Raw genomic sequence first — 26,756 nt, 5'->3', positions numbered from 1 at the left:
CTTAAATGGCTTTTTGGTTTTGATTATTGCTAACTAAGTAAAATGTACAGCTTAGTTAGAATTCTCAAACATGATTTCGCCCAAAATTAATCAGTCCAATTAGGATATTTACTTATTTCTTGTTAATTAATTAACTAGAATCATAAATATTGAAATTATTTGTAGTGTTGATGATTTATTTCTATAAAATCACTTGTTGATAATTTTCCTTGTTTGCCCTTTTGCCTGTATAACTGCTTTCATGGTTTTGCTTGACAAGGGCCATAATCCTGTAATTGAATGGGAAACTAAAAACAAGTCTCTCGCAATACTTTGCAGTGGCGTCAACACAAACATTCTTAATGAGAAGAAGCAGGCCCCTTTGCATCTTGCAACTGAACTGAACAAGGTGAAAGTTTTGGAGAAAATTGCACAGTACAAGGGCAGGTTCAACATTCAGCAAGGGGGAGAGCATGGACGCACGGCCCTGCATATAGCGGCCATCCATGACCTTGATGAGTGTGCTATCATTTTGGTGAGAATTGGTGTATGAAAGCAGGAGATTGGGGTTCACGTTCTGAAGTTACTGATATCATGTTCATAGAGCGGCATTCATGCTAGATTGGTTTAAATTGAAACTACCAAAAGACGGGAAGATTTTGTACACAGGTACATTTTATTTTTCTATTAGGTAATCTACCACTTAAGGTAAGTTTAGGATGGGCACAACTGCCAAGAAAATATATATGTTGTTTCTCCTTACAAAACACAACCCAAAATCCTACTGTACAATGAAGTCCCTCTTCATCCCTCTACACTTCCTTCATCCCATTCAATATTCTTATCGTCTTCCTGCCTCTTATTTCCTCGTTTGCCCAGATGGATTATTTATCATTGCTCCAAACAGCACCGATCTAAGGGTCATCTGAATGCACAAGTCCTTCCAGCATGTCAAGGTTGTAATGAATGGGAGGGCCAGGTACATTTATTATTAAGTAATCAACTGGCTAAGCTAGGTTGTGGATGGACACAGCCACCAAACAAATATTTATTGTGACTCCAAAACACAATCCAGCAAACCTACTCTTCAACAAATCCCTCTTCATCTCCGTGTACTTTCTTCCTCCCTTCATCCCGTCCAACATCCCTATCCTGTTCCTTCCCTTTCCTCGTCTGCCTAACATTCTCCCCTCTATCACAGTCTTCACCATCCCGCTGCAGGTCAATACCCCCTTCATCCATTTTTCCTGCCTCCATAGGATTGCTCCCAAAAAACCCCTCTCTTCGCCCACAATACCAAGTAGTTCCTCATTTGTTTTCTTCTCGGTCCATTTCACCTTCTCCATTCTTCTCCACACCCACATTTCAAAAGCCTCCAGTCTACGTCTATCCTCCTGCTTCAATGACCACGTTTTCACACTGTACATAGCTACGCTCCATATCAAAGTTTTGACGAGTCTTTTCTTAATGTCCTTTCTCAACATCCCTGTCATCAACGCCCTCCTCCTTGTGAAAGCCTCTTTGCCTTGCATAATTCTTCTCCTTTCGTCCCCATTACTTTAACTATGTTGGTCCAAAAAACTTCTGATATGAAAACTGTTCCACCTGCTCTAATTATTCTCATCCTATTTCAATGTTTAGCTTAGCCTTTTTCTTTCTGGAAAATTGCATAACCTTTGTTTTATTCATATTGATTCTCATCCCTTATCTGTCGCACTGAATTTTCAATTTACTATGCAATGCTTCCAACCCCTTGGCTGACTGACCAACTAGAGCATGGTCATCAGCAAACCTAACTGATTTTATGAATTTATAACTGTCTTTCGTTCCTACCTCCAGCTCTTCCCATGCCTCTTTAATCATTTCCTCTGCATATACGTTTAACAGCAACGGTAACAATGGGCAACCCTGGCTTACACCTCTTCTTAACACTGCCCATCCATACTGCCCGTTCCTCCCCCCTTACCTGAGCAGTCTGAGATATGTACAGGTTGTGGATGTCTCCTATTCCTCTGATCTATTCCTGTTAGTTTTTTACCAATTCACTCCATCATAAACCTTTTCAAAGTCTGTGAAACAGGCAAATACATCCTGATTGTATTCTATATTCCTTTCCATTAATGATCTCATTCTGTGATGGTGGGATCAAGATGGTGTGGTGGGTAACTTATAATCTCTCCATCCTTTGGGCCCGGGATTGAATCCTGGAGGCAGCAGATCTTTTTCAGTGGTATCCTGATCTCTACTTGAGGCACCATATGGAGGGAACTTTGAGTGAGTAAGCCATCCATTGAATGGGACGTTCAAGTTCAGACCCCCTGGTGCCTTTTGTTAAGAGTAGGCTAATGCTGTTGCCAGGTTTCTCTCATTCCTTCATCCTTTCCTATCCGCCCCTAATGGTGCAAATGACCTCAGCTGTCAGTTGCCTTCCCTAAAACTGATACTGCTACTCATTACTGCAGTGGCATTGCATGTGCCTCTCCCCTTCCTAAACCCAAACTGATCATTTCCTAAGTAATCTTTTGACCTACTCTCTACTATCCTTTTGTTGATGATCCTAAGAACAACTCTAGCTGTCTAGAAAATCAAACTTATTGTTCTGCAGTCCTTACATATGGCTGACTTTCCCATTTTTGGGATGCAAACTGACCCTAATCAAAAATTCTGCTGGCCAAGTTCCTCTCTCATGAATACCATGAATTAGTCCATAGAAACTCTTTCTCCCACAGTTTCCTAAATTATGAAGTAGCTTCACATGAATGTCATCTACTCCTTGGGCTTCTTTTTGAATTTGGAACCACACTTTACTTTTACTAAATTATGGTCTGTGTCCACATCTGCTCCTGGGAAACTTGGTTAATTAATCACACTGTTCCTAAATTTATGCCTAACTATGATAGAGTCTAGACTGATATCTTCCTGTAACCCTGGTCATTTTCTGTGGGTACCTATGCATTTTGCTGTACCTAAACCAAGTATTCATTATGACTAGCCCCTGTCTCCTTCATAACTCTATGGCTTTCTCCCCGCAGTCATTCCTTGTTCCTAAACTGCCCACCTACCACCAAAGCCCATCTCACCGCCATCTCTTCCTTTGCCAGCCATCACATTCCAATCTCACGTAATCATTAAATGTTTCGCTCCAGGAACAATCATGATTATTTCCTCAAACTGGTCATACTTCCTCCCTATGACTGCTTTGTGGCATGTATGTCTGAACAATGGCCAATTTCCAAGAAACTGCAGGAGATGCTGTGACAGTAACTTTTCATGGAATCATCCGCTAAATGTACATTACAATGCCGAGGTGTATGCTTTTTACACTCTGAAAATTGTTGCATTGTAATGTCCAATCCCATGGTTTCCCCATCACTGGGGTCAGATGCCTTTGCAGTCACCTCACCGAGGAACAGATGCTGTGTGGATCACCTTTCATATGCTTTATACCCTTTTTCCTATCTGGCATGGGTGACCCTACCTGGAGCAATTATTATTTTTCCTTCCAGTGCAACTCTAGGGGTCATGAGAAGATGCGACTGGAGTATTGCACAGGAGAAAACACTTTATCTTTTTTGCAGTGAAATGAGTGGGAGATTTGTGCCCCTCGGATTGTCTTTTATTCATTACATACAAAGCAAGGAGAGTGATATTGAGAAATTTTATTGATTTAGAGGTACTACAAATGAAACAATTAAGCATTATGATTAACAATATTTACTTAACTTTACACTTAATATTCTCAAATTACAAATCTGCCTCACTCGTAGAGTGTATTTACCATTTATATCACTCATAGCATTTTCGCTCTTGTAATTCCTAAACCAGCTCTATCTCAGCAGTACTCGAGGAGTGAACAACCTGTAGCAATCACAGAGTGAGTGTATGTTGAATGCTCGGCTGTAAGGCTTACAATGGCTGACCATGCTTTGGTTGTCCTGGTTATTTATAGGTCTCCCCTGGCTTGCTATGTGTCATTTCTCGAAAAACTCGAGAATTTATTGTATAATATAACTAATCATTCGTCCAGACCCTCAATTATACTTACTGGGGACCTCAATTGCAACCTGATGGTTGATGGTAAAGATCAAAGACAACTATTGCAAGTTTTTGACACATATAACATGAAACCACTAGTAAGTTCCCCTACCGGGATAACAGCAAAGAGTAAAACTCTGTTAGACAATGTCTTCACAGATTATCCTGAAAGCAGTACTGAAACCAAAGTATTTGATCCTGCAGTGTCAGATCACTCCGTGATTTTGTCTACTTTTTATTTGTGTAAAAATGCTTCATCATCATCATCCAGGGCCTTTAAATACCAGAGGTACTTCAGTGAGTCGAATGTTAACTATTTTCGGGTGTTGCTTAACCAGCACAACTGGGTGGGGTCATTTCAGTTGGCCAATGTTAATGAAAATTTCGAAGTCTTCTACAGTTACTTCATACATTACCTAAACCTTGCTTTTCCTTACGAGCCAGTTAAAATTAGGAGAGGTAATAAGAAAAGCTGGCTTACGCCCGAAATCCGCAGTATGTCAAAAAAATTGAAAACTATGTACTTACAGATTGAATCTTCTAGTGACAGCACAACATACCAGCTTTACTCCCAGCAAAAAAGAGAGTTCAGGTATTTAATAAAGCAGGCAAAAAAGGAGTATAATGATAGGCGGATTAGGAATGCCTCTAATTTCTCAAAAGTAGCATGGGAAATCATAAAAAGCAACAGCAACTTAAATTCCATGGTTTTGCCTCTCCAGGTAAATGATAACATTGGCAACTTAATCACGGAACCAGGTAAAATATCCAATGCTTTTAATAAAGCTTTTTTGTCTCTACCTAATTCCCCACATCCTGTGCCTTCAGGGCCCATGTCAATCAATAATGCAACTTATACATCAATGTATCTTAAACCCTGTGATGTGAGTGAATTATGCTATTATCTCAATAAGATAGGGAAAAAACACTCTGCTGACATTGATGGTGTGACTGGAAAGTTATTAAAAGACTGTGGAGATCTCATTCTAGCACCACTGCTAATGCTGGTGAACCAGTCCTTGGCTGAGGGCATTTACCCGAATTCCCTTAAAATGGCTAAGGTTTTACCAATTTATAAGAACAAAGGGGACCGAAACGATTTAAAAAACTATAGACCAATATCTATCATTTCACAATTTGGTAAAATTCTCGAGTGTGTTTTCTGCAAAAGACTGGTTGATTATCTTGAAAGCCAAAATGTGCTATCAGACAACCAGTTTGGCTTCCGCAAGGGAAAGTCAACTAATCTTGCTCTTTTTGAAGCTATCAATTATATAATTCAAGAGATTGACTCTAAATGTAAGGTTTTGGGAATTTTCTATGATCTGAGCAAAGCATTTGATACTGTAGACCACAGTAAGTTGATATCAAAATGTGAGCTATTGGGCATCAGGGGAGTAGCACTGAGCTGGCTAAAGTCCTATCTTGCAAATCGGCAACAAAGGGTGGCCTACAAAAATGATGGAGACATTTACCTCTCCACCCCCCTGGAGGTCAACAGAGGGGTACCACAGGGGTCAGTGCTTGTACCTATACTTTTTCTAATTTTTATTAATGATCTTCCTGGGCAGCTGCAGTTAAATGGTTCTAAAAAATGTGTTATTTATGCTGACGATGTGAGTGCAATGACACCCAGTAAAAATTTATGGGATCTGGCTGTGGCTGGTGATCTTCTGACGAAAACTATGTCTACATGGTGCAAATGTAATAATCTGGTTCTCAATGTTGAAAAAACTCATGCAGTGGTCTTCTCATCTCTGCACAGCACAATTGATAACTCTTTTTCAACATATGGTAGTAATTTAAATTTTGTAAGTAATTTTAAGTTCCTAGGACTTCATGTAGACTGTAACCTCAAATGGAATTTCCACGTTTTGAACTTAATTAAAAAGTTAAATTCTGTGTACTACTTACTCTCCATAATAAGACACACTGTAAGTCAAAATGTGTTGATTATGTTGTACTATGGATCATTTCATTCAAGAATTTCTTATGGAATTGTATTGTGGGGACTGCCCTCTCACCTTCTCAGTGTTCTAAAGATACAGAAAAAGATGGTGAGAATTATGTGCAATGAAAATTATTATGCACACTGTCGACCTCTCTTTAGAAAGTTAAAATTGTTAACTGCTCCCTGTGTATATATCTATCAATCTATAATGCTTGTTAAAAATTATAGTGCAGATTTTGAAACGAACAATAGCATTCACCTGTACAATACAAGACAATGCAACAACCTGCATGTAAAATCAACAAACTTAACCATGGCTGCAAATGGTCCTAAGTCAATGTGTATAAAATTATATAATAACCTACCTATATGTATTAAAAAAGAAGAGCGTGAACCAGTATTCAAGAAAATGGTCCGAGAATACCTCTCTGATAAGTGTTTTTACAGCATCAAAGAATACCTGAGACCTAATTCATAAATGTTCATTCCTTCCTTTTATCCTTGTAACACTTGTTTCTTGTAATACTTTCTATTTTTTGTAAACCATGACATGTCCTATACACTTGCTAGAGCTACTATGCACTGTGTCACTTGGATGAATAAAAATATAATATAATATAATAATAATATGCCCAATGGGTTAAGAGATAGGTTACCAGAAGCCTTATGGACAGGGTAATTGGGGGGAATAGGATGGGAAATCCCGTACAATAGGAAATGGTAATGTGCTACCCCAGATGATACCTTGTCCTCAGTCTCTGCTTGATGTCAGTACTATTGTGGGACTGTCAGTCAGTATGTGTAGACAACAGCATGCTGATAGAAAGCAGTGTCCACTGTATGCCTCTGGAGTGTGTAAATATCTGGGAGCACATCAGTTGGACAGTACCTCTCTAAGCAAACAAGAATATGCAGGAAAAGTTCCATCATCATCATCATTAATTTAAACAATGACAAATGGTAATTTTCTGTTTAGCAATATTTTTATCAGTACTCCAAGTATTATTTCCAGTCTTTTTACTTTCCCTTTTTCTGTTCTGTCTTTGGCTGCTTGCACAAAAGATAAATTCTCTTCTTGGTAAAATGTGTAAGATTTTATAGCGTGTGCTTTTTGATTCCAGAAAACTTTTAGGTGGACATATCCGAGAAATTACCTTATTTTATCTTTAACATGACAGTGCATGGAATGGAATTTTTCCAGCCATTTATTTAATTTCTTCTTGGGGATTGTTATTAGAATAAATATTGTATTGAAGCACGAATTAAGAGATTTACACAAAATTAATACTATGTCTCTGCGTGAGTTGATATCTTGGCAATCTAGCAATTTTATTATTTGATCTCTCTGAGCATAATTGTGGTTATGTACCCATTTCAACAGACTAAGGAGTTCGGTGCCTCTCCATGCCAGCCCTGCAACAATGGCTACTATCCAATACATGAGGCTGCCAAAAATGCTTGTTCCAAGACTCTGGAGGTGTTTCTGGAGTGGGGGGAGAAGAGAGGCTGTTCCCGGGAGGAAATGATGTCGTTTTATGATGCAGAGGGAAATGTGCCCTTGCATTCGGCAGTCCATGGTGGAGACATCAAGGTGGGGAGGATGCGTCATCAAAAGGGAGAAATTAGAAATTAAGAGCAGCTGTGTGATGGAATCTGCAGAATTGAAAAACTGCCTCCAAGTCCAACCACCTTTCATTCCCTGATGAAAAAACACCTTTAAACGGAATAATGTAATGTGTAAACTGCACAGTTTCCTTGAATTACCATTTTCACCAAAAGTGTTTCCCTGAAAAGATAATCCACAAGAAAAGTATATAATGAAAAGATATGAAGTTTTACTAACTCCATTGACTCCTAACGAAAATTATTCAGAGCTTTTAACTGCTTTGTTTAACTTAACCTCAGATGGAGTTTATATATTTACAATTGTTACATCATGTGACTCTTTAGCACTCGTTAAAAAGGAGTTGCATTCTTGCTGCCAATTGATCTCTTAGGTCCAGTATTGTTCCAATCGGAAGACTTTTATATCTCCCCACAGATGATGAAACCACAAAGGCACCAAGCAGCCTTCTCATGTGAGCTAGACTGGGTTTAAGGTGTGTGCGATGAATGGTGCAAACAAAATGCCCAAACATGTGGTTTGATTTCTTATTTTACCTGAAAAAACAAAATATTTAGGTATTTTTGATCATATATGTTTTATATATATTTGAATTCCAGTTTTATTCATTTCATATTTGATACATAATGTTCTTGAAAGCTTGGCATTTAACTATAATTGAAACAAGCTACTGCACACTTACATAAGTTTAAAAAAGCAGGAATTTTTCAGCAAAATGTCGACTTCTCGTCACCTTTCTCAAATTGGCTAACATACCTCACCAAGCTATATATTTATATTATAATGCTAAATATGTGCTATTTCAAAAGAAAACAAGGTGAGCCAGCCCCTGGGTCCCTGCCATGTCACCTTGCACCCTTCCTTCCCTCCCCTTCTCCCCCCTCTCCTCTAATCATTAGGTCATCATTTCAGTCCCGAAACTCTTCAGGGGAACGAATACTTCCAGGGGAATACCCAAAACTTTTGCAGGCCATTTCACCCACCAATATAACCAAGCTAGCTACAAATAAAATGTTACTCTTCTAGCTTTGGAGTAAAGTTGCAGGACAAATAGACTGCATGCAGTTTTACTCTTTGATGAAGCCCAATGAACTCAGTATTCACGCAACAAATTTACATTAATGAATGTATGATAAAACTATTGCATAGAGTATGGCAAAAAAGTTTGGCCTGAGCTCCATTATGCCCAATTGGTCGATTTGCAATCTGAAGAACCCAGGGTTCACCAGAGGCAAAGAGGTAGAAGCAAAGTCAGAGAAGAAATATGGCAACACTAAATGCATCATCTTTTCATAGTTCCCTGTCATTCTGCATCATCTTCGGCGATCCTTTCGTCAAATGCCTGCTTCTCAACCTCCTTAGACCCTTTTCCTCCCCCCCCCCCAACCCTTCTCCTTCCATTGTGTTTGGACGACCAGGGGAGACCTCTCATCTCTCATACCTCTGCCATCTTCTCCACCAATCCTCACCCATCCTCACATGCTCGCCTAATATTCCTTCTGTAGACTTCTTTCCCTGGATCGAGTGCTCAACTGAAGTCATTGGAGGGAAGAGTGATATCCAGCTAATGTTCGATGACTCCTAGACTGTCCCCAAATGGTGGGCAGGAGGGAACAACAATGCCAAATAAGGGTTGACAAACACACACAGAATTGCATGCACCACATTATTTATTCAAGCATTTCATGAGCACAAAGGGAAACCCATAAAAGAGAAAGTTGAATTTGCAAAAATTATGTGAATATTCTGATTGTAATTGTTGTTAAAATATTTTTCAGTGGACTTTAACTTTAAAACATCAAAGTTTATGATCTTTCTTAATGGAGGGAAAATTAAGCAATGTCATTGTTTTTGACAGCCTCTGTGATGTAAATTTTTTCCATTCATGAAATGTAACCCAAGCCTTTCCTTGAGACTAATCATTCTTTGTACTTGGAATTGCAAAATGTGGCACCCTCTCAAACTGTAAGCCCACACTTGGGGAAGTTTTAGTGAATATTTTTCCATACCCGCCAAATGCATTGCACAAAAATAGCAATCAGAAATAGATTCTACTTGTTAGTATTGAAGAAGTCCACTCCCTGACATATTTGTGAAAACTATCCACAGTAAAAACGTTTGTGTTTGTGTCAACCTGAGGACTATTTATCGGATTATTTACACATTGCGTGCACACACATACGCACTGAAGAATCTTGGTTGTGAGTAAAAGTGCATGAAAAATACTTCGATAACTTGGCTAAATGATTCCCCTAACCCATATGCTGAATGCATTGCATGGCTGACAAATTATTGCAGAAGAAAGGAAGAAATAATAAGAAAAGAATAGATGAAAAGTTTAGGATCTTCGGACCAAAGATTCTTAACTTAATATTACATTAAATAGTTAGCATGATATCTCTATGTCCTACTTTAGAATTTCATATTTGTTTATCTAGCAAAAGGAAGCATAGTTTATGCTGGGAATGCATTAAATTTAAAGGATTTACAGACTAAGGTTTATTTAAAAGTGTGAGTCGTGATGCATAGATTTCTTACTCTCATTTTCATGAATCTAATAAAGAGTAAAAGCAATCTAATAATGACTAAGAATGTCTCTTTGGGTTTCCTCCACATTGGATCATCTCTGTTTCTCAGGCATTCCAGCTGGATTCTTCTGGAGAGATGGTCTTTTGACCTGAAGAACGTTCTGGAATGTCCATGAAACTTACATAATATGGATATACTTTGCACTAATTTAGGAAATGCAACATACCTTGAACTAGATTTTTTTGTTGTTAGAGGAAAAAAGGTATTCAAATTAGTCTTGGGTAAAAAAGCAATATTTATTTAGAAGTTCATGACAGCCAAAAATATACGTTCCTCAAGAGGGAAGGGGGGCAAGGAACCGACCCCCTCAGGTCCGCTACTGTTGGACCAGGTACCAATCACACCCCAGAATACAGTATATACATTTGAACCTTGTTTAAGAAGCACATCACATAATGAGTAATTCACATAACTTGCCAAAAATATATTTTAAAAAATGACTTGGTGAACAAGCAACATTTTGCTTAATTATTGACGAGGAGAGAGGATTTCCTGGAATGATTGCTTGACTTTTGCTCAGATGTAAAAAATACTGTTGAGTTAGGATGAGTTAAAATCACTCAGTTTCATTCTGATTGTTGACTATTTGGTATTTTTACATTTTCATACAAACCTCGTCATTAAAATGTAGAATCTTGAAAAACTCAAAGCTCTATGAACAGTGTACAACTATAGCATGCATATGATGTTGAGTAACTTGTCACACAGTTTATAAACATTATGTTCTGAACTTGCTTCATCTGGTGAAGAATTTTTTACCTCTAATTCTTTCAAAATTATGTCACTTTGAAGATGAAGTCTTAATAATGAATTTATTTATTGTGGTTCTCTGCATTGCCCTTAATATCATTAAATAACACATCATATAGAAGCTTGGAACATGCATTCTCTCGCATGTATTGAACACCATCAGTAATACTTAATTTGGACTTATTTCCTAACCCTCTGTGACATTTAGGCTGTTGAACTCTGCCTCAAGAATGGAGCCATAATTTCCACAGCGCAACAAGACCTGTCAACTCCCATTCATTTGGCATGTGCCCAGGGAGCAAAGAAAGTGGTTGAGCTCATGTTCACCATGCAACCCTCAGAGAAGAGGACGTGTCTTGCTGCTTGTGACATTCAGAAGATGACACCAGTGCATTGTGCTGCCATGTTCGACCATGTGGAAACTGTGGAATACCTTACCAAAGAGGTACAATGAATTTTAGCCATAAAAACTGAGTATAAAACACATAAGTAAATAATAAGGTTCAGTTCATTTTCCATACCCATCATATTCATTTAAGATGCTTCAGGTCCATGATTCTGAATTTTTCTAATTTATTTGGAATTCTGTGATATCATATATGTAAAATGTTCAAGAGGAACCAACTTCAAAATAACCTGAAGAGTTTGCTGGCCACAATAACATGTGACCATTCACCAAAGACCTCACAGCTGGGTGAGAGAAATCTTAATTGATTGTCTAAATTTGAGACCTCTAATTCTTTGAATTGAAAGTGTCCATGGTATGGTATCTGTAGTATTTGTTGGAAGAAATGATGCAGCACTCGAATTGCAACACATGACTCGTTTTCATGTTCCTCCAGCAAAGTTTGTATTCCAATGTATACAAATTGAAACCGGCTTCAGAACTGATGTCATATTCCAGAGTTTGATGTGCTCATGAGACCCTCATTTTTTTACTTTTGTCCTTCCCATTGGGTACATAACTTCACGCAAGAATTCATATGCTAATAAATATACAAAGAAGTTGTTCAGGTGACCTTAACAGAATACTGCCTTTTGCTAACACTGACAGCCACATACTGATGCATACATACATATATGATAGATTCTGCTTCATTGTCGAACTCCCTACAAGTTTCAAAATAAGGAAACAATATATTTGTGCGAGGCAAATGGAGGCAGTCCGTGACTGACTCAAGTTTTTTACAACCAACATACTTTAGGTGATGTACACTTTTGATAGCAAACACACTTTGATGTAGTTTGTGTAATTGTGAAATAAAATGTTTCTATTTATTTTTATTTTATGTACTGATTTTTTTCATACTCTTTTCTGTTGCATGGGGATTTTGATGGTGAAAATATGCTGGTGTACCTTGATTTGAATGTATGGAAATGTTTTAGAGGTAGTATTTTATGGGAGGCAACCGACTGTTAAGGTCATTTGCGCCATTAGGGATGGATGGGAAAGGAAGGGTAGAGAGAAACCTGGCATTGGTATTACCCTACTCTTGTCGAAAGGCACCAAAGGGTCTGCAGTTTAACGTCCCATTCGATGGATGTCATACTCACCCTAAGTGCTGTCCACAAAGCACCTTCATCGTAGGGATCGGGATACCACTGAAAAATGTTTGTTGCCCCCAGGATTTGAACTAGGCCCTCTCTGTGGGAAGCCTGTATATTAGCCAATGCACCATCCCAATCCCCCGGGGAAATGATAGTGCAGGTTTTCTTAATGGTACCTGGAAGAAGAGAAACAGTGTTATCACTAGTATTGATATAAATGTCCGAGTGTGTAAGCTCCCTAGTGGGTTGGATGCTACTTTAATTAAAGTTTATGATGATACCCAACTCAAATTGAAGAAATTCCAAGAAGTGGTCGATCAAATATTCATTTGTGATAGAATAAAACAACCAATCCCCGAGGTAGTGAATCATATGTACTAGGAAACATTGATAAATTTTCTTCACTGCACTAATGCCCACAGCTGCATTATGCAAGGGGCCATGATGTGACCCCTGGGAAGACCCTGGGAAGACACACAAGGAGAAATAGCTCTTTTAGGTTTTGATACCATGATATTTTGTGGAAAACTTATATGGTTACAATTGAAGTTATCCTGTTTCCAAGTTTTTTTGCTCATCCTAGCCCCTTCTATATATTTTATGTTGTGTTTCTGCTGCCCTAAATGGAAAAAAATTTGACTGCGTGTAGATACCATGGCCATGGCGAGATATCATGCTGGCTCATTGTTTTCAGGGAGAAGAAATGTGTGGATAGCTGTAGTGAGTTTATCTTCAGAGATGATGTCAGAATTTAAAATATCTTGCAATAATTGGGCATTAGCGGTGACCATTTAGTTTTCCGATAAACATTAGGATCATACTTAGTTTCTGCTAATTTAACGTCTTGATTAGAAATTTATGCTGCCCAGTCATTACTACAATCATAAGGAAGAATTGGGAGAACTGGAGGGGATGAGAATTCCGTTGGTTGAGCAAGAACAACATTTATCACAGTTTCCAGTGGATAGGACCAATTATTGTTAAGTTAACAAAACTCTGTGGACTCAGTGGAACTATGTATTGTTAACTGAGCATACAGATAGTTAATAAATATCATCTTTAGCATTAATTTCATCACTGGGAACATTCATGAGGACCCTCAGCAGACATCCATTCTCCCAACAGCAATTCCTGAATCTAGGTTTGCCATGTCCTTAAAGGTGGTATAGCACACAAATCGCGGCATCGGTGAAAGTTCTGGAAGATCTATTCCCTCGGGAAAGAATTCTGCCAAAATTCAGGCAAATCCATCGTCCTCTCATTTCCCCTTGGTATAGCCGGTGTCTTGAAAGCTGTCCCGCCAGCTTGTAGCCGGCTCAAAGTAGCTCGGCCACAAGTATACTTTTATATTTGAAATCAGCATTTTTAATGTTTTTCACCAAAAAATATGCTAAATAATTTTACACAGATGAGAAATGATGCAGGTAGGGTCCAGTGAATGACCATGCAAGTATATTCCTAACAAGGTGCAGCTTAAATGATCTCTGACATTGTATGCAAAAGTGAAGATTTACACCCAGTATGATGGAGTTACTTGTTAATGAAAATGCTTGTGTCTTGCAATTAAAGTGTTTCATATGGAATGAAATGCAGGGAATCAACAAATGCCTTCTTTTTTAATGCATTACTCCATTCTGGGTAAAGGGCCAAAAATATAAAAATTATTTGACATTCTTTGTAAGAATTTCATGGAAACATCGAAACTTCTGCCTCATCAATGCGCGCGTCATCAATACAAAACTGTTCAGATGATCGAAAAAATGACGATGCGGGTTATGCAATGAAAATTGAAAAAATCAAAACATTTACATGTTTATGTTCACAGTAATTCATAGAAGAGTCTCGCAAAAATAAATTGGTCTGGAAGCATGCCTTTCTAATTGCACTGTCACAGTTATTTCATCTCATAAATCCATGAGAAAAAGAAGAAATACAGGGTCGCACCCAAAAGTGGTAGGATTGATTTTTTAACAAGAATTTTATTGACAATATACTTACATTGACTTAATAATCTTCAAAGTATGCTCCTTGAGCTGCTACACACTTAGTTTAACATTGCTCCCATTTCCTGTATGCCTGCTGGAAATTTTCTTTGGGGATGCCGTTGATGACCCTCGTCGAAGCCTCTTGAACGGCCTTTATCGAGTCAAAACGTCATCCCTTGAGCTGTCTTTTCGTCAGGGAGATCCCCTAAGTAATCATTTGCCCTACTCTCTATCCTTTTGTTTATGATCCTGAGAACAACTTTAGCTGCGTGGGATATCAAACTTATTGTCCTGTAATCCTCACATGATGTAGCCTTTACCTTTTTCAGAACAGGAACTAAAACTGATCTCACAAAGTCTTCCGCCCAGATTCCTTCCTCATAGATACTATGAATCAGCCCATATAGCATCTTCCTCCCACATTTTCCTGAACATTAAGGTAGTTCCACAGGAATGTTATCCACCCCCACGGCCTTATTTAGTTTCATCTCCCTTAATGCCCTTTCTATCTCATCGTTTAGTAGGCTTCGACCTAAGCTATCTTCCCCTATGTCATATTCCTTTTCTATGTCTAACTTTGTTGGTCTAAGTTCTTTACTAAACAGTTCTTCTATGAATTCCTTCCATCTCTCTTGGATCTTTCCTGCGTCAACTATTACCTTACCCGCCTTATCTCTAACTGTTAGCATAGATCTACCTTTCTTACTTCCCCATAACGATTTAACTTTGCTGTACAGCACACCGATTTCACCCATAATGCTTCTACATTCCATTTCCTAATCCATTGCCCCTGATCTATCTTTTTGAAAGGGATGATACATCTCATAACAACTAAATTGTTGTCAGAGTCATTATCAGCTCCGGGGAAGCTGTGCAAACTGATTGCACTGTTCCTAAACCTGTGCCTAACCATTATTCAAAATCTAGCTGATACCTTTCTGTATCACCTGGTATTTTCCATGCACACCTTTGCCTTTTGTACTGTCCAAACCAAGTGTTGATGATGACTAACCCCTTTTTCCTACAGAAATCAACTGCTTTCTCCCCACGGTCATTCCTCTTGCCTAAACCGTAGTCCACCACCTCATCACCATCTTTTCCTTTACCTACCATCGCATTCCAATCCCGCATCACTATCAAATGTTTCCCTGCAGGAACACATGCGGTTATGTCCTCTAACTGATCGTATATCCTATCGACCTCTTCTTCCTTATGGTTGCTCGGTGGCATGTATACCTGAATAATAACCAAGTTCGTCGGTTCTGCTTTTATCTCTACTAGAAATAATCTATCCGTTACCTGCTCTATGTTGACTGCGCTTCTTCCTACTTCTTCATTTAATACTATGGCAACCCCTCGTTGGCTCTCATCCCCGCCGCTGTATATTATTCTATAATTATCACTCCAGTAATCCCCGCTATCCTTCCATCTCACCTCTCATAGACCTAAAATATCAATTTTTCCCCTTTCCGTTTCTCGCTTAATAATTTCCAATTTCCCTGTCCTCATCATAGTCCTAACATTCCACGTTCCTATTCTAACTAATTTCGTCTTCTTCTCCTGCGCCTTCGGTCCTGCTGCTGCTGGTTTTCCCTTGCAAGGGTTTCGTGGGATGACGACCGCGGAAGCCTTGCCTCCCCTGCTGCCGGGCACGACACATGGCCGATTGGGCCGAGCCCCTTAGTTGCCAAGACTCAAAATCTCTGTAATGTCCATCATTTAAATCTCGAGAATGATAATTGAGATGGTTTCCCGTTGCCTTCCTCAATAGTGTTTTTAACGTGACACCATCACTTACTGGCCACCCCACTGAGGTCAGACGCCATTGCAGCCGCCTCACTGAGGAACAGATGCTGCGTGGACTACCTTTTGTCTGGCTCCTAGCCTTTGACCTATCTGGCATGGGTGACCCTACCAGGGGCAATTATTATTACTCCCGCCAGCACAGCTCTAGGGGTCATCGGAACGCACAAGCCCTTCCACCACGTCAAGGTTGTAGTCCGGAGAGGGATATAAGACTGAAAATATGCTGGAAAGGGATATGGGCGGGGAGGGGAGGTGTGGTGCAGGGAATGCTGGGAGGGAAATTAAAGATGGCGGTTAAGGGTTGGAATTTTGAAAGATCGGAAAGCTATTATATAGGTGGATTATAGTAAGAAATAATGAGCTCTACGGCCTCTCAATTAAATAAGAATGGGGAAGAAAACTCCAATGGCCGTAATAATTAGTTGCCAATCTCTCGTCAGACCAATTGTTGTGTTGGTTTAACGAGAATCATGTCAGGGACCAACCACAACCTCTCGACCAGAATACCCTCTGTGGTGGTTTACGGGAAATTAATCCACGTCAGGGACCACACACAGCCACATGCACACTATCCTGACTGAAATCCTTCCCGAGGCTCTGAGACCCCATTACAGAATTTCAGATGGAGATGGAATCTTTCATTAGGCTGTAGAGAAGACCCAGGTAAAGATTCCAGGATATTCTCAAGCACATGCTTTGTGACTGGTACAGACCAATCACACACACAAGCACTCATCCCGACTCCCCGACTTAAGATGAGTAAGCAAAAGTTGGATTCAGTACAGACTGGTATAAGTAAAATACTACATGTTCATGCACTCCTAAATGGCCAAAGCTTGAGGAGCATGTTAAGAACTAGGTAATAAATCACAAAAAGAATGGAATAAACACACATTGATTGAACAAGAGTGGTTCAACCGAGTGCTGAATTTGTGGCAACATGTTTTAATGGATTTCACGTGGATGTCACTTGGAATAGGTAAATAATCATTGAGCATTCATTGGTGAAAGAGGTATCATAATTAAGTCCCCTAATGCCAGTGCATAAGTGTCATGTATGTAAAATATTATTTTAATCTGATAATTTATGCTCTTTTTCTAAAACAATTAGGAGTACACAATTGGGCTAAAAATTTTCACTGAAAATTTAAGCTAAGTTTTCTCTTGTGGGCTGCATTTTGGAACCACTTCAATTTGTGTTGGCTCTAGGGTGCTGATGTGAATGCAGAAGATAAAGATGGGCGCTCTGCCCTGTTGCTGGCAGCATCTCGTGCAGCATGGCGTACGGTGCACAGTCTAATATCCCTCGGTGCAGATGTGAGCCTACAGGACAACAATCAGCGTAATGCCCTCCATTTAGTTGTCCTAAATGGAGGCAGGTTAGAGGAGTTTGCTGATCATCTGAAAAAGGTATTTGTAACACTTTTTACATATGCTAATATTATTAAATACTTATTGTTGGATGATAAATTTTGATGTTTCTAATAAATTTCAAATGAGATCTTCAAGATCTGTAAGAATAATGAATCAATACTAGTAGGCAGACCTTTGGCAGTCACAGGCATTATATTACTAATAACACTATCTCCTAGTGCCTTTAAGTTACTGCTGGTACAAATTTTCAAGGCTCCATGAAATTTTTAATAATTTCATAAGGGCTTATTAGACAATTACTCAAACTCCAGGTTCAGGCTTTTTTGTGTGAATTGGTCCAACTGATATAATCCTTCCAGGTTACATGGGCTGATTCCAAATTTTTAACAATTTCAATTCTAATCCTGATTCTCACATTTTGATCCCAAATTCGAAAAAATATCACTTTATGCAAATCAAATTTAAAAAGATACCACTATAATGAGAAACTATTTAAGATAATTGTGAATATTGTGACACAGCACCACTTTAGCACATTTTCTTAATTTCAGTAATGAATATGCCTAAAATAAGAAGTTAACATGGTAGCCTTGAGAGCATAATGTAAAATATAAATACAAAAATTTACAATATTCTCATAATATGTCTACATTATTTTCTATTGATGTCAATAGCTTGGGTGCAATTGTTATGTAAGATATCAGTTTGCAAGTATCCAACGACATCCTTTTATTTTCCTTTAATGGAAATAAAATATTCGTTTTGAAAACAAAGCATTTCTGAAACACATACCTAAGTCCTGAAACAACTAAAGATGAGGTCCCTGACTATCTTAGGAGCAAGGTTAAGGATGCAGACGTTTGTACCTTGAAGCCAAGGGCCTACTACGATATGGGCCTGATATTGTCTGTGCGCTAATGGATGTGCGATGAAGCACAGAGAATCAAATATGCAGGAAATGTAATAAACAGATATACAGCATGGAAACGCCTTTTTCATTTTGTGTGATTAATTCGATAGATTGCTGTAATCCTGTGATGGGTGACTTGGAGGTTGATACAACATCATCACAATGTGTTGCATTGCGTTGTATGATAACCGTGCACCTGCATCATTCTCTGCTATTAAAGATTTGAATGATTTATTGGATAAAGGATTGTATCATCTGATTATCTCCTCTATTTATCTTATTTTGCAAGAAATATTTATAAAATTGGTTAAAATGCAGATTTTATTATTTTCCTCATAACAATGTTATTGTATTTGAACCCACACCTTCATCTCTGGATTATTATTCATGATGAAATGAATGTTGAATAGATTCCATCCAGGAAGCAAATAAATTTCTAAATTAAGGTATGCATTTAAGAATAAACTGCGAGAGATGAATTCAAGATTATTCCTTCACTTAACCATTTAGAATCACAAATAAAACAATCCATAGACCAGACTAATGCAGTAAATTACCATTAATTACAATATAGTCCTTACCTTTTGCCATGAAAGAAACAATCTTATGGAGAAAGTAATGAGCTGGCCACATTTTATTCTTTGATGCAATTACACGATAGTATTATGAGACTCTGAATTGATTTAATAGTATTTAGTGTATAATTATATTAAAATTAGTGTGGGAAATTATCCACTTAGACTGAAATATTAATTTTCTTTCTTGTGTTAATTCACAAACATCAATTCCTCATTTATATAGTATTTTTATTAATTAATGGTTTCTTGGTATTGCTTTGATCATTGGCAGAGCAAGTCTGAAGAGTGTCTTAGACTGCTGTTGAATGAGAAGGATAATACAGGATGCACACCGCTGCATTATGCAAGTCGAGGTGGCCAAATAAGGAGTCTCAAGAACTTAATACACCTTGGAGCATGTGTAAATCTTAAGAACAACAACAATGAAAGTGCTTTGCATTTTGCTGCCAGGTGAGGTGCCTTTTCATGCTAATCTTTTTTCAAAATCATATGGGTAATTTTATGCCCATTAACTATTTGTAGGTATAATGTATGTGTTGTTAAAATGGATGAAGTTGTCCTTGGTACCTTTATACCATTTATGTAGTAATGAGGTGATAGAAATTTAAGAATGTGCTCAGCTGTGATGGTGACCCCTTGGCTGACTGGCCGACTAAAGGCAAACCAAGTGCATATATGGGTATCAATTGGGAAACTATGAATAATGAATTTCATACAATTTTATGATTGACAAACCGGAATTAAGGTTTTGAATGATAGACAAATCCAAGTTTGCAAATGGTGGAGACCACAGGCATATCACAAGGCATTTAAGTTTTAAATTTGAACAAAAAATTAGGCATAAAAAAATCTCGGCAAGTTGGGTGCCACTTTTGCTCTCACTCGAGAATAAATGCAGTTGTGTAGCTGATTCATAGGTTGGCTTTTCCATCGCAATCCTAATGAGTTTCTGTATTGATATATACTGTAGAAAAAACATGGATACACTACTACACACCAGAGACAAAGGGACAGTCAAAACAGTGGGTTTCTAAAGGCGATCCTTCTCTGAAGAGGGCAAAGACGGTGAAATTGGCCAACAAGATGATGGCTGCAGTTTTTCAGAATGCATGCAAAATAATCTACAATGCTTACTTGTAGAACGACAAACAATAATTTTACTATGCATCATTATTGCATAAATTTAGCCAACAAATATAGAAAAAATGTCCTCAATTGCCAAAGATAAAAAATTTCTTCCATTAAGACAGTGCACGGGTGTACATCTGGACAGTTTTGATGATAAAAATTATGTAATCAAAGTTAGGAGGCAACATCACCATGTTCACCAGATTTGTCCTCGGTAACTTTTTTTTATTTCCAAGCCTGAAAAAATTGGTTCAATGGAAAACGATTAATGTTGGACGAGGATGTCATCGTCAACACAGATGTCTATTTTGAGAAACCTCTGAAATCCTACTTTTAGGATGGCTTGCAAAAGTTGGAGAAATGCTGGGAAAAGAGCAACAAGCTGAAAAGAGATTTTGATGACACAAAGAAAGTCTACCTGATTTAATTTGTTTTTTCTATGGACTTATTGAGCAACCCATTTTTCAGGCATTTCTTTTAACCAACTCGGCTATTAAAGTTTGCACAGCCTTTTGGCATAGTTGCTTGAGGTAGCACCATATATTCTGCCTCTGTACTTCTTTTTTTGTTTTTACTTTTCCATAACATTGAAGTCCCAGCCAACTTGAATATAAAGCCATTGTAAGACCTCTGTCCCTTTCACCCCCTGGCTAATCTGAATCCACAAAACCGCTGAAATTAAGTTCACTCTCCATCTACTGAAATTCTAGGCAGCAATTTGAATTCTCTTTCAAATAGCTCAGTATTCTCATTGCATGAATCCATTTGAAATTATTGTCCCACTGATTCCACTGAAATAATTGTTACATCCTTATTATGGTGTTACCTTGCTTAACGAGCATAATTCTAAAAATAAATTCTAAAATAATGTAACTCGTAAAGTGAACAAACAAACACAACAGGGAAGGGAGGGGAAAAAAGTGGGGTTGCGATCGGTGTTGATGGGAAGGGGGAGAGGGGTGTTAAGCTTCAGGAAAGGTGATTGGTGGGTTCACAGTGGGGGGAGGGGGATTGTCGGGGCTATCTGTGAGGGAAAGGGGCACTTACAGGATTGGGGAGAGGTATTCAAACAATAAATCGTTAACCAAATGACCCATTTTCAAATTCTTTCTGGTTTCAACCTCTTCCCACTTGTCCATCCTCATTCCTTTTTCCATCTGGTGTAAGAGTTCCGGGTTGAAATCACTCCCATGATTTTCTTCCCATAGAAAAGAGATTGCTTGGGGTCACAGTTTCTAAAACAGCATTTGTGTTCCTCTGCCTGTGTTTTTAATGATCTCCCCGTTTGGCCTATATATATGGCATTTAAATAGAATTTAAAAATGGGTAATTTGGTGAACAATTTATTGTTTGAATACCTCTCCCCAATCCTGGAAGTACCCCTTTCCTTCACAGAAGAACCCAACAAACCCCCCCACCCAATTTTTAACCAACCAATCACCTTTCTTGACGCTTAACACCCCTCTCCCCCCTCCCCATCAACACTGATTGCAACCCCACTTTTATCCCTCCTTCTCCCCCCCTCTCCCACCCACCCCTCCTCTCCCTAATGAATGGTATGTAAATGGACTGCGACTTCATTAATATGTACCCGATGATGACGCTTGAGCGTTGAAATTGGTTGTACGTGAATAAAGGACAGTGGAAAGATACATTGTATTCTTCATTTAATTTCCATGTAGGTATTTGAAAATATCCTACTTAAGCCCAAACTAAGTCCTAAGAAAACAAAGCACTTCATATCAATCTGTTTTCTCGTATGCTTTTTCTTACATTCTGCCATGGTCCTGTTGCCTCTTTTAGTACTGCTCACATATGAACAGACACCATCTGGAAAATTTTTTCCATTGCCCTTTTGCATCTCATTGATACATTGCTAACTGTACTTTAACCAATGCCGCCTATCAGTTCCCATAAATTCATGCAGACTAAGTACATTTTCATCAAAAAATCCATAAATTGTAATTGTAAATTTCTTTGACTCTTCAATACCTGATAGCATTGGATTAGAACTTTCCAATGCCACTTCACTAGGCTTGAAAAAAAGAACAAATGAAACATAATCTTTCAACTTCAAAATTCCCAGGAAATCAGCATCTCGGTTTTCATTCTGCCTTCCTAGGCCAATAAAATATTGGTTATTATTAAAAGTGTGCAGTTTTTTAAAGAACAGATTTATTTCAGAAGATTGACTTGTCCAGTGCTCACATGCAGACTCACAAAGCATACATTCAGAGGCCTTTTAACAGGTGTCAAACATCATGAACAAAGGTGGAGCAAAAAAAACAATGCGAGCAATATATAAAGCAGTGATTTAGATTATAAATCCACTCCCCTCAGTCCGCAATCATTTTTGCCAACCTTTTTTATGTTTTAAGGTAATTTGAACCTTAAAGTGGGTCAAAGAATTTTCTTCCTATGGCAATGATCCCATTCCATTCCCTTTGGTTTGCACATTATGCAGGGAGTGTTTTGTAAGGGAGGAGACTATATGCACAGTCCATTTCATCACCTTTTTACGATTAACATGGTTGTCATTTCTATTCACTTCAAATATCCTCGAATCCTCTAGGTGACAGATCTTTTTCAACAGTATTTCAATCCTTACTTGAGGTGCTTTGTGGAGAGTACTTTGAGTGAGTTTGCCGTCCATTGGATGGGACGTTAACCTGTGTGAACCCATGGCACCTTTGATTAAGAGTAGGCTTATGCCAATGCTGGGTTTCTCTCCACCCTTCATCCTTTTCTGTTCATCCCTAATGGTGCAAATAATCTCAGCTTTTAGTCGCCTCCCCTAATAACTAAAACTTCTATACTCCTTTTTGTATTGGACTCCAACCTTAGGCAGCCTATCCATGCATGCATTTCCTCTAATTCAAGCTATTATTTTTAGGTCATCAGATTATTTTAACTGCCAATTTTTTCCCTCTCCCTTGTGGACTATGCTTTCTCCTCAATTAGAGGTTACTCATTCCTCACTTGCTCACCCAGCAGATAATCTTCCCCAACAAGATCAATGGAAGAAGGCAGATGATGAGTTATCTATAATTTTAATCTGAATCCTTACACAAGTTATGACTGTGCTATGGTTTGACTGAAGTGAAGTCCCAAGCAATGCAAATGCAATGAAAATCATGTGCCCCTGGAATAATGAGTGAACAGGGTGAGGCAGTTGAATATATGTGCACTTAATCATTAAATATTGATGCAATTTTGTGATTTCCAATTTGACACATATGCTGGATCACTCATACTGTGAAATTACCACAGATAGAGCAAGATGTATACCTCACTTTATCCAATTTTACTTTACATGGGGTGACAGGTATACCTTGTAAATTACTCATTTTATCAGGATTCTTATTATGCATATGTCATGCAGTTCCGACTTCCACCATATCAGTCTTTCTTGACAGTGCTTACCCATAAATGGAGCAGCATGAAGGGAATGGATGTAATTTTATTTATATTGTCCCATACATTGTGATTCATTTTTAATCCATTCATTTCTTAAGTAAAATCATTTTTTTTTAGATATGGGCGCTATAACATTGCCTGCCAGCTTTTGGATTCTGACAAAGGGACCTTTATAATCAACGAGTGTGATGGAGAAGGTCTCACACCATTGCACATAGCATCACAAGAAGGTAATGTTGAAAAGACTTAAGTTTGCGTCATTATATTAAATTTTTGCTAGCTTTGGTGGCAGGGTAATGTCCTTGCCTGCCAACCCAGAGGTGTTCAATGTGGGTTTTCCTCCACCTAGGACTTGGGTATTTGCAATTGTCTCCAATGTATGTTTAGGGCCTAGGTCGGAAAAGGGACTGTTTAGTTTGTCTTGGCTCAATAAAGATGTTGAATAAAATAAATGAGTTTGATGCATTGTTCAATACTTTCAGTTCTTGACTTGTATTTTCTTATGCAGTTAGCTTGATAAAAAATGATCTGTATTGATTGTTTGTAATTAGTTCTGAAAAGAGGACTTGATATTGAAGGATAGATTTTATTTTAAGCTTCCCAGGAACAAGTATAGGATCTGCTTTTATAACCATGATTCCAGCATATGTAAACATGTGCAACAACAAGGACAAGATTGACCCTCTGTCTCTTTCAAGAGTTTATTAAGAGCAGTGTGATTCTTGTGATGAAATTTACATCTGTCAGACAAGAAGGAAAGTTAGCACAAGAATCAAGGAACATCTTAAGTGCTGGGAAATCAAAGACCCCTCTTCCCTTTTGGTAAAACACCTTATTATTGAGACCTCTCATATGCGTAACTTTTAATCAAATGTTCATCTTGAAGAAAAGGTCCCAGATTGGACATCCTCAAATAATTGGAAATTGAATACAGGGCTCAAAATCTATACTGTCTGACTGAGTGTTTGTGAACCATTCTCCCCTTCTTGCAAGGCAAGGAGGGGAGAATGACTATTCTTTAAACTTTCCCGAAGTGTTAACTTCCTGCCATTCTAATCCTTCTGAGGCAAACCCGGCATCGGCATTAGCCTACTCTTAATTAAAGGTGCTGAGGGGTCTGCGGTTTAACATCCTATCGAACAGGTGATGTACTCTCTCAAAGTGCTCTCCACAAAGCACCTGAAGTAGGGATCAGGATCAGTATATGTATATTTACTCTTAGGTAGATGAGACAGGAGACCATTTATAATAATAATTTACAAAAGTGGACCTAGAATTGATGCTTGTGGCACCCCATGATTTCGTCTGAACACAATGAATCCAAGAACATTAGCAACAGCCTTACGTTGGGTATTTGTTGGAACTATTTGCTTAAGATTAGATAGCTGAGTCCTTATATAAGAATCAAATATAGATTGCCCTATCTCCCATATAATTTATTGGTCAAATCACTAAGATGTACCTCTGTTGCTTTGATACCAGATTTAATTTCTTTGAATAAATGATCATCTTACTCAGATAAATTTACTGACTGAGATGAATTTCTGGAATTGTTTTATATTTGGCACCCTATCAGAGCCACTGCTCATGCTAAGACAATGAGCAATTGTGCAATCATTGAAATGCTAAACTTGCTTACTAGTTGTGATACCTTCAATGTCTGTTTGCTTTGAGAATTTTCTAAAGTTTTCTGTGGTACATATTTGCTGTAGCAGCCTACAGACTCCAATAGTACTGTATTCCATGATTTCCAACAAATCTTGCATGAGTACATGTTGTAAACGCTAGCACATTAGTAAGGCCTGACCTTGAGTTTGAGAAGCAGTGTGAGAACACGTCCAAACATGATGAAAGCCTGAACTGGACTGAAGCCCGTCTTCCATTTATTCAAAATCACTCTGATTAGCAGAAATGAATGATGGTAGACCGAAAGATAGCCAACAATAGTCGGTCATACTTTGTATGCTTGTAATTGTGACCTTAAGATTAAAGCAAAGTACCATCATAATTCACATATCTCCCATGAAGAAACTGATAAAGTGGGTGATGCATAAATAATTTCACAAGGGAAAGTACCGATGTAATTTGTTTTCATAGCTTAATTACGATATAGTATGATTGATTAGTGTTCCACTACATTGTATTTCAATGAAATTAACATTACTTATCTTATATTTTTATCTCAACATGACTTTTTGTCATTTTATTCTAGGCCTTTCTGCATGAGGATAATTTTAGGCAATTAGAAAAATATATGACCAATTTATGTCTTTCTTTCAAATGTTTTATCACTGAAGGTGTATGAAATATCATTTAGTGAATAAAGGTGAGTAGAGACATTTATATTTACTAAAATCATGTGCACTGAGGTAATGGAAATATCCCAAACTGCTGGGCGCTGCATAATTAGCTGTAACGGGAAAGACTCATTAGGCTGAAGCTTGCCCCATGGACTCTGGCATTGTGTCTGCGTCTACAATCACATGGAACATTGTATGTGAGGTAAAGTCATCCTGCTCCTTTAAAGCTGTTTGGAAATCACAGTTTGGAGTCCCCACATAGCTTAACTAGCTACAGGACTTGGCCAGAAATTGAGAAATTAGGATTTGAATCCAGGTTTAGCTGATTCAAATTGCAAGATTTTTCAAGTGCTAAATTTACCATGTTTCACGAATGGCGTTAAAGAGTCTTTTGAGCATTGCTAAGCTTTTCATGTGGTAAGCCCATTTTTGCCTTCACAAGCAATTATTTAAATTAATGAAATGATTATTACTTTTCAAGGTCACATTAGAGTTGTGCAACTGCTCCTCAACAGGGGTGCCCTCCTTCACAGAGATCACAATGGACGTAACCCACTGCACTTGGCAGCGATGAGTGGCTATACAAAGACTGTAGAGCTGCTCCACTCTGTCCACACTCATCTAATGGACCAAATGGATAAGGATGGGGTTTGTAAACCACAATTTCTTTGTAATGTACATTATTAAAAATCGAGTTAACTTAAACTGAAGTAAATTGCATACTTCTATGCATCTCATTACCAACGTGATCCTTTCATTAATGCCATGAGTTAGATTGAAAT

At 38.2% G+C, this 26,756-nt stretch overlaps 1 protein-coding gene across 1 annotated transcript in view; it reads left to right on the top strand.

The window, feature by feature from the left end:
• Positions 1-26,756, top strand: part of LOC139692780 (transient receptor potential cation channel subfamily A member 1-like) — a 79,318-nt gene that overhangs the window by 4,345 nt on the left and 48,217 nt on the right. Inside the window, exons 4-10 of the mRNA XM_071591059.1 lie at positions 319-514; positions 7,347-7,556; positions 11,137-11,373; positions 17,477-17,677; positions 19,401-19,579; positions 23,792-23,904; positions 26,456-26,622. Of these exons, the coding sequence (XP_071447160.1) occupies positions 319-514; positions 7,347-7,556; positions 11,137-11,373; positions 17,477-17,677; positions 19,401-19,579; positions 23,792-23,904; positions 26,456-26,622 (1,303 nt within the window). The remainder of the gene's footprint in view (positions 1-318; positions 515-7,346; positions 7,557-11,136; positions 11,374-17,476; positions 17,678-19,400; positions 19,580-23,791; positions 23,905-26,455; positions 26,623-26,756) is intronic.

Source organism: Hetaerina americana, unplaced genomic scaffold (assembly GCF_022747635.1).
Source record: "Hetaerina americana unplaced genomic scaffold, ioHetAmer1.1.p SCAF_41, whole genome shotgun sequence".
Classification (NCBI taxonomy): domain Eukaryota; kingdom Metazoa; phylum Arthropoda; class Insecta; order Odonata; family Calopterygidae; genus Hetaerina; species Hetaerina americana.
The sequence above is the reverse complement of the archived record's forward strand: the minus strand, read 5'-3'. Positions and strand labels throughout refer to the sequence as shown.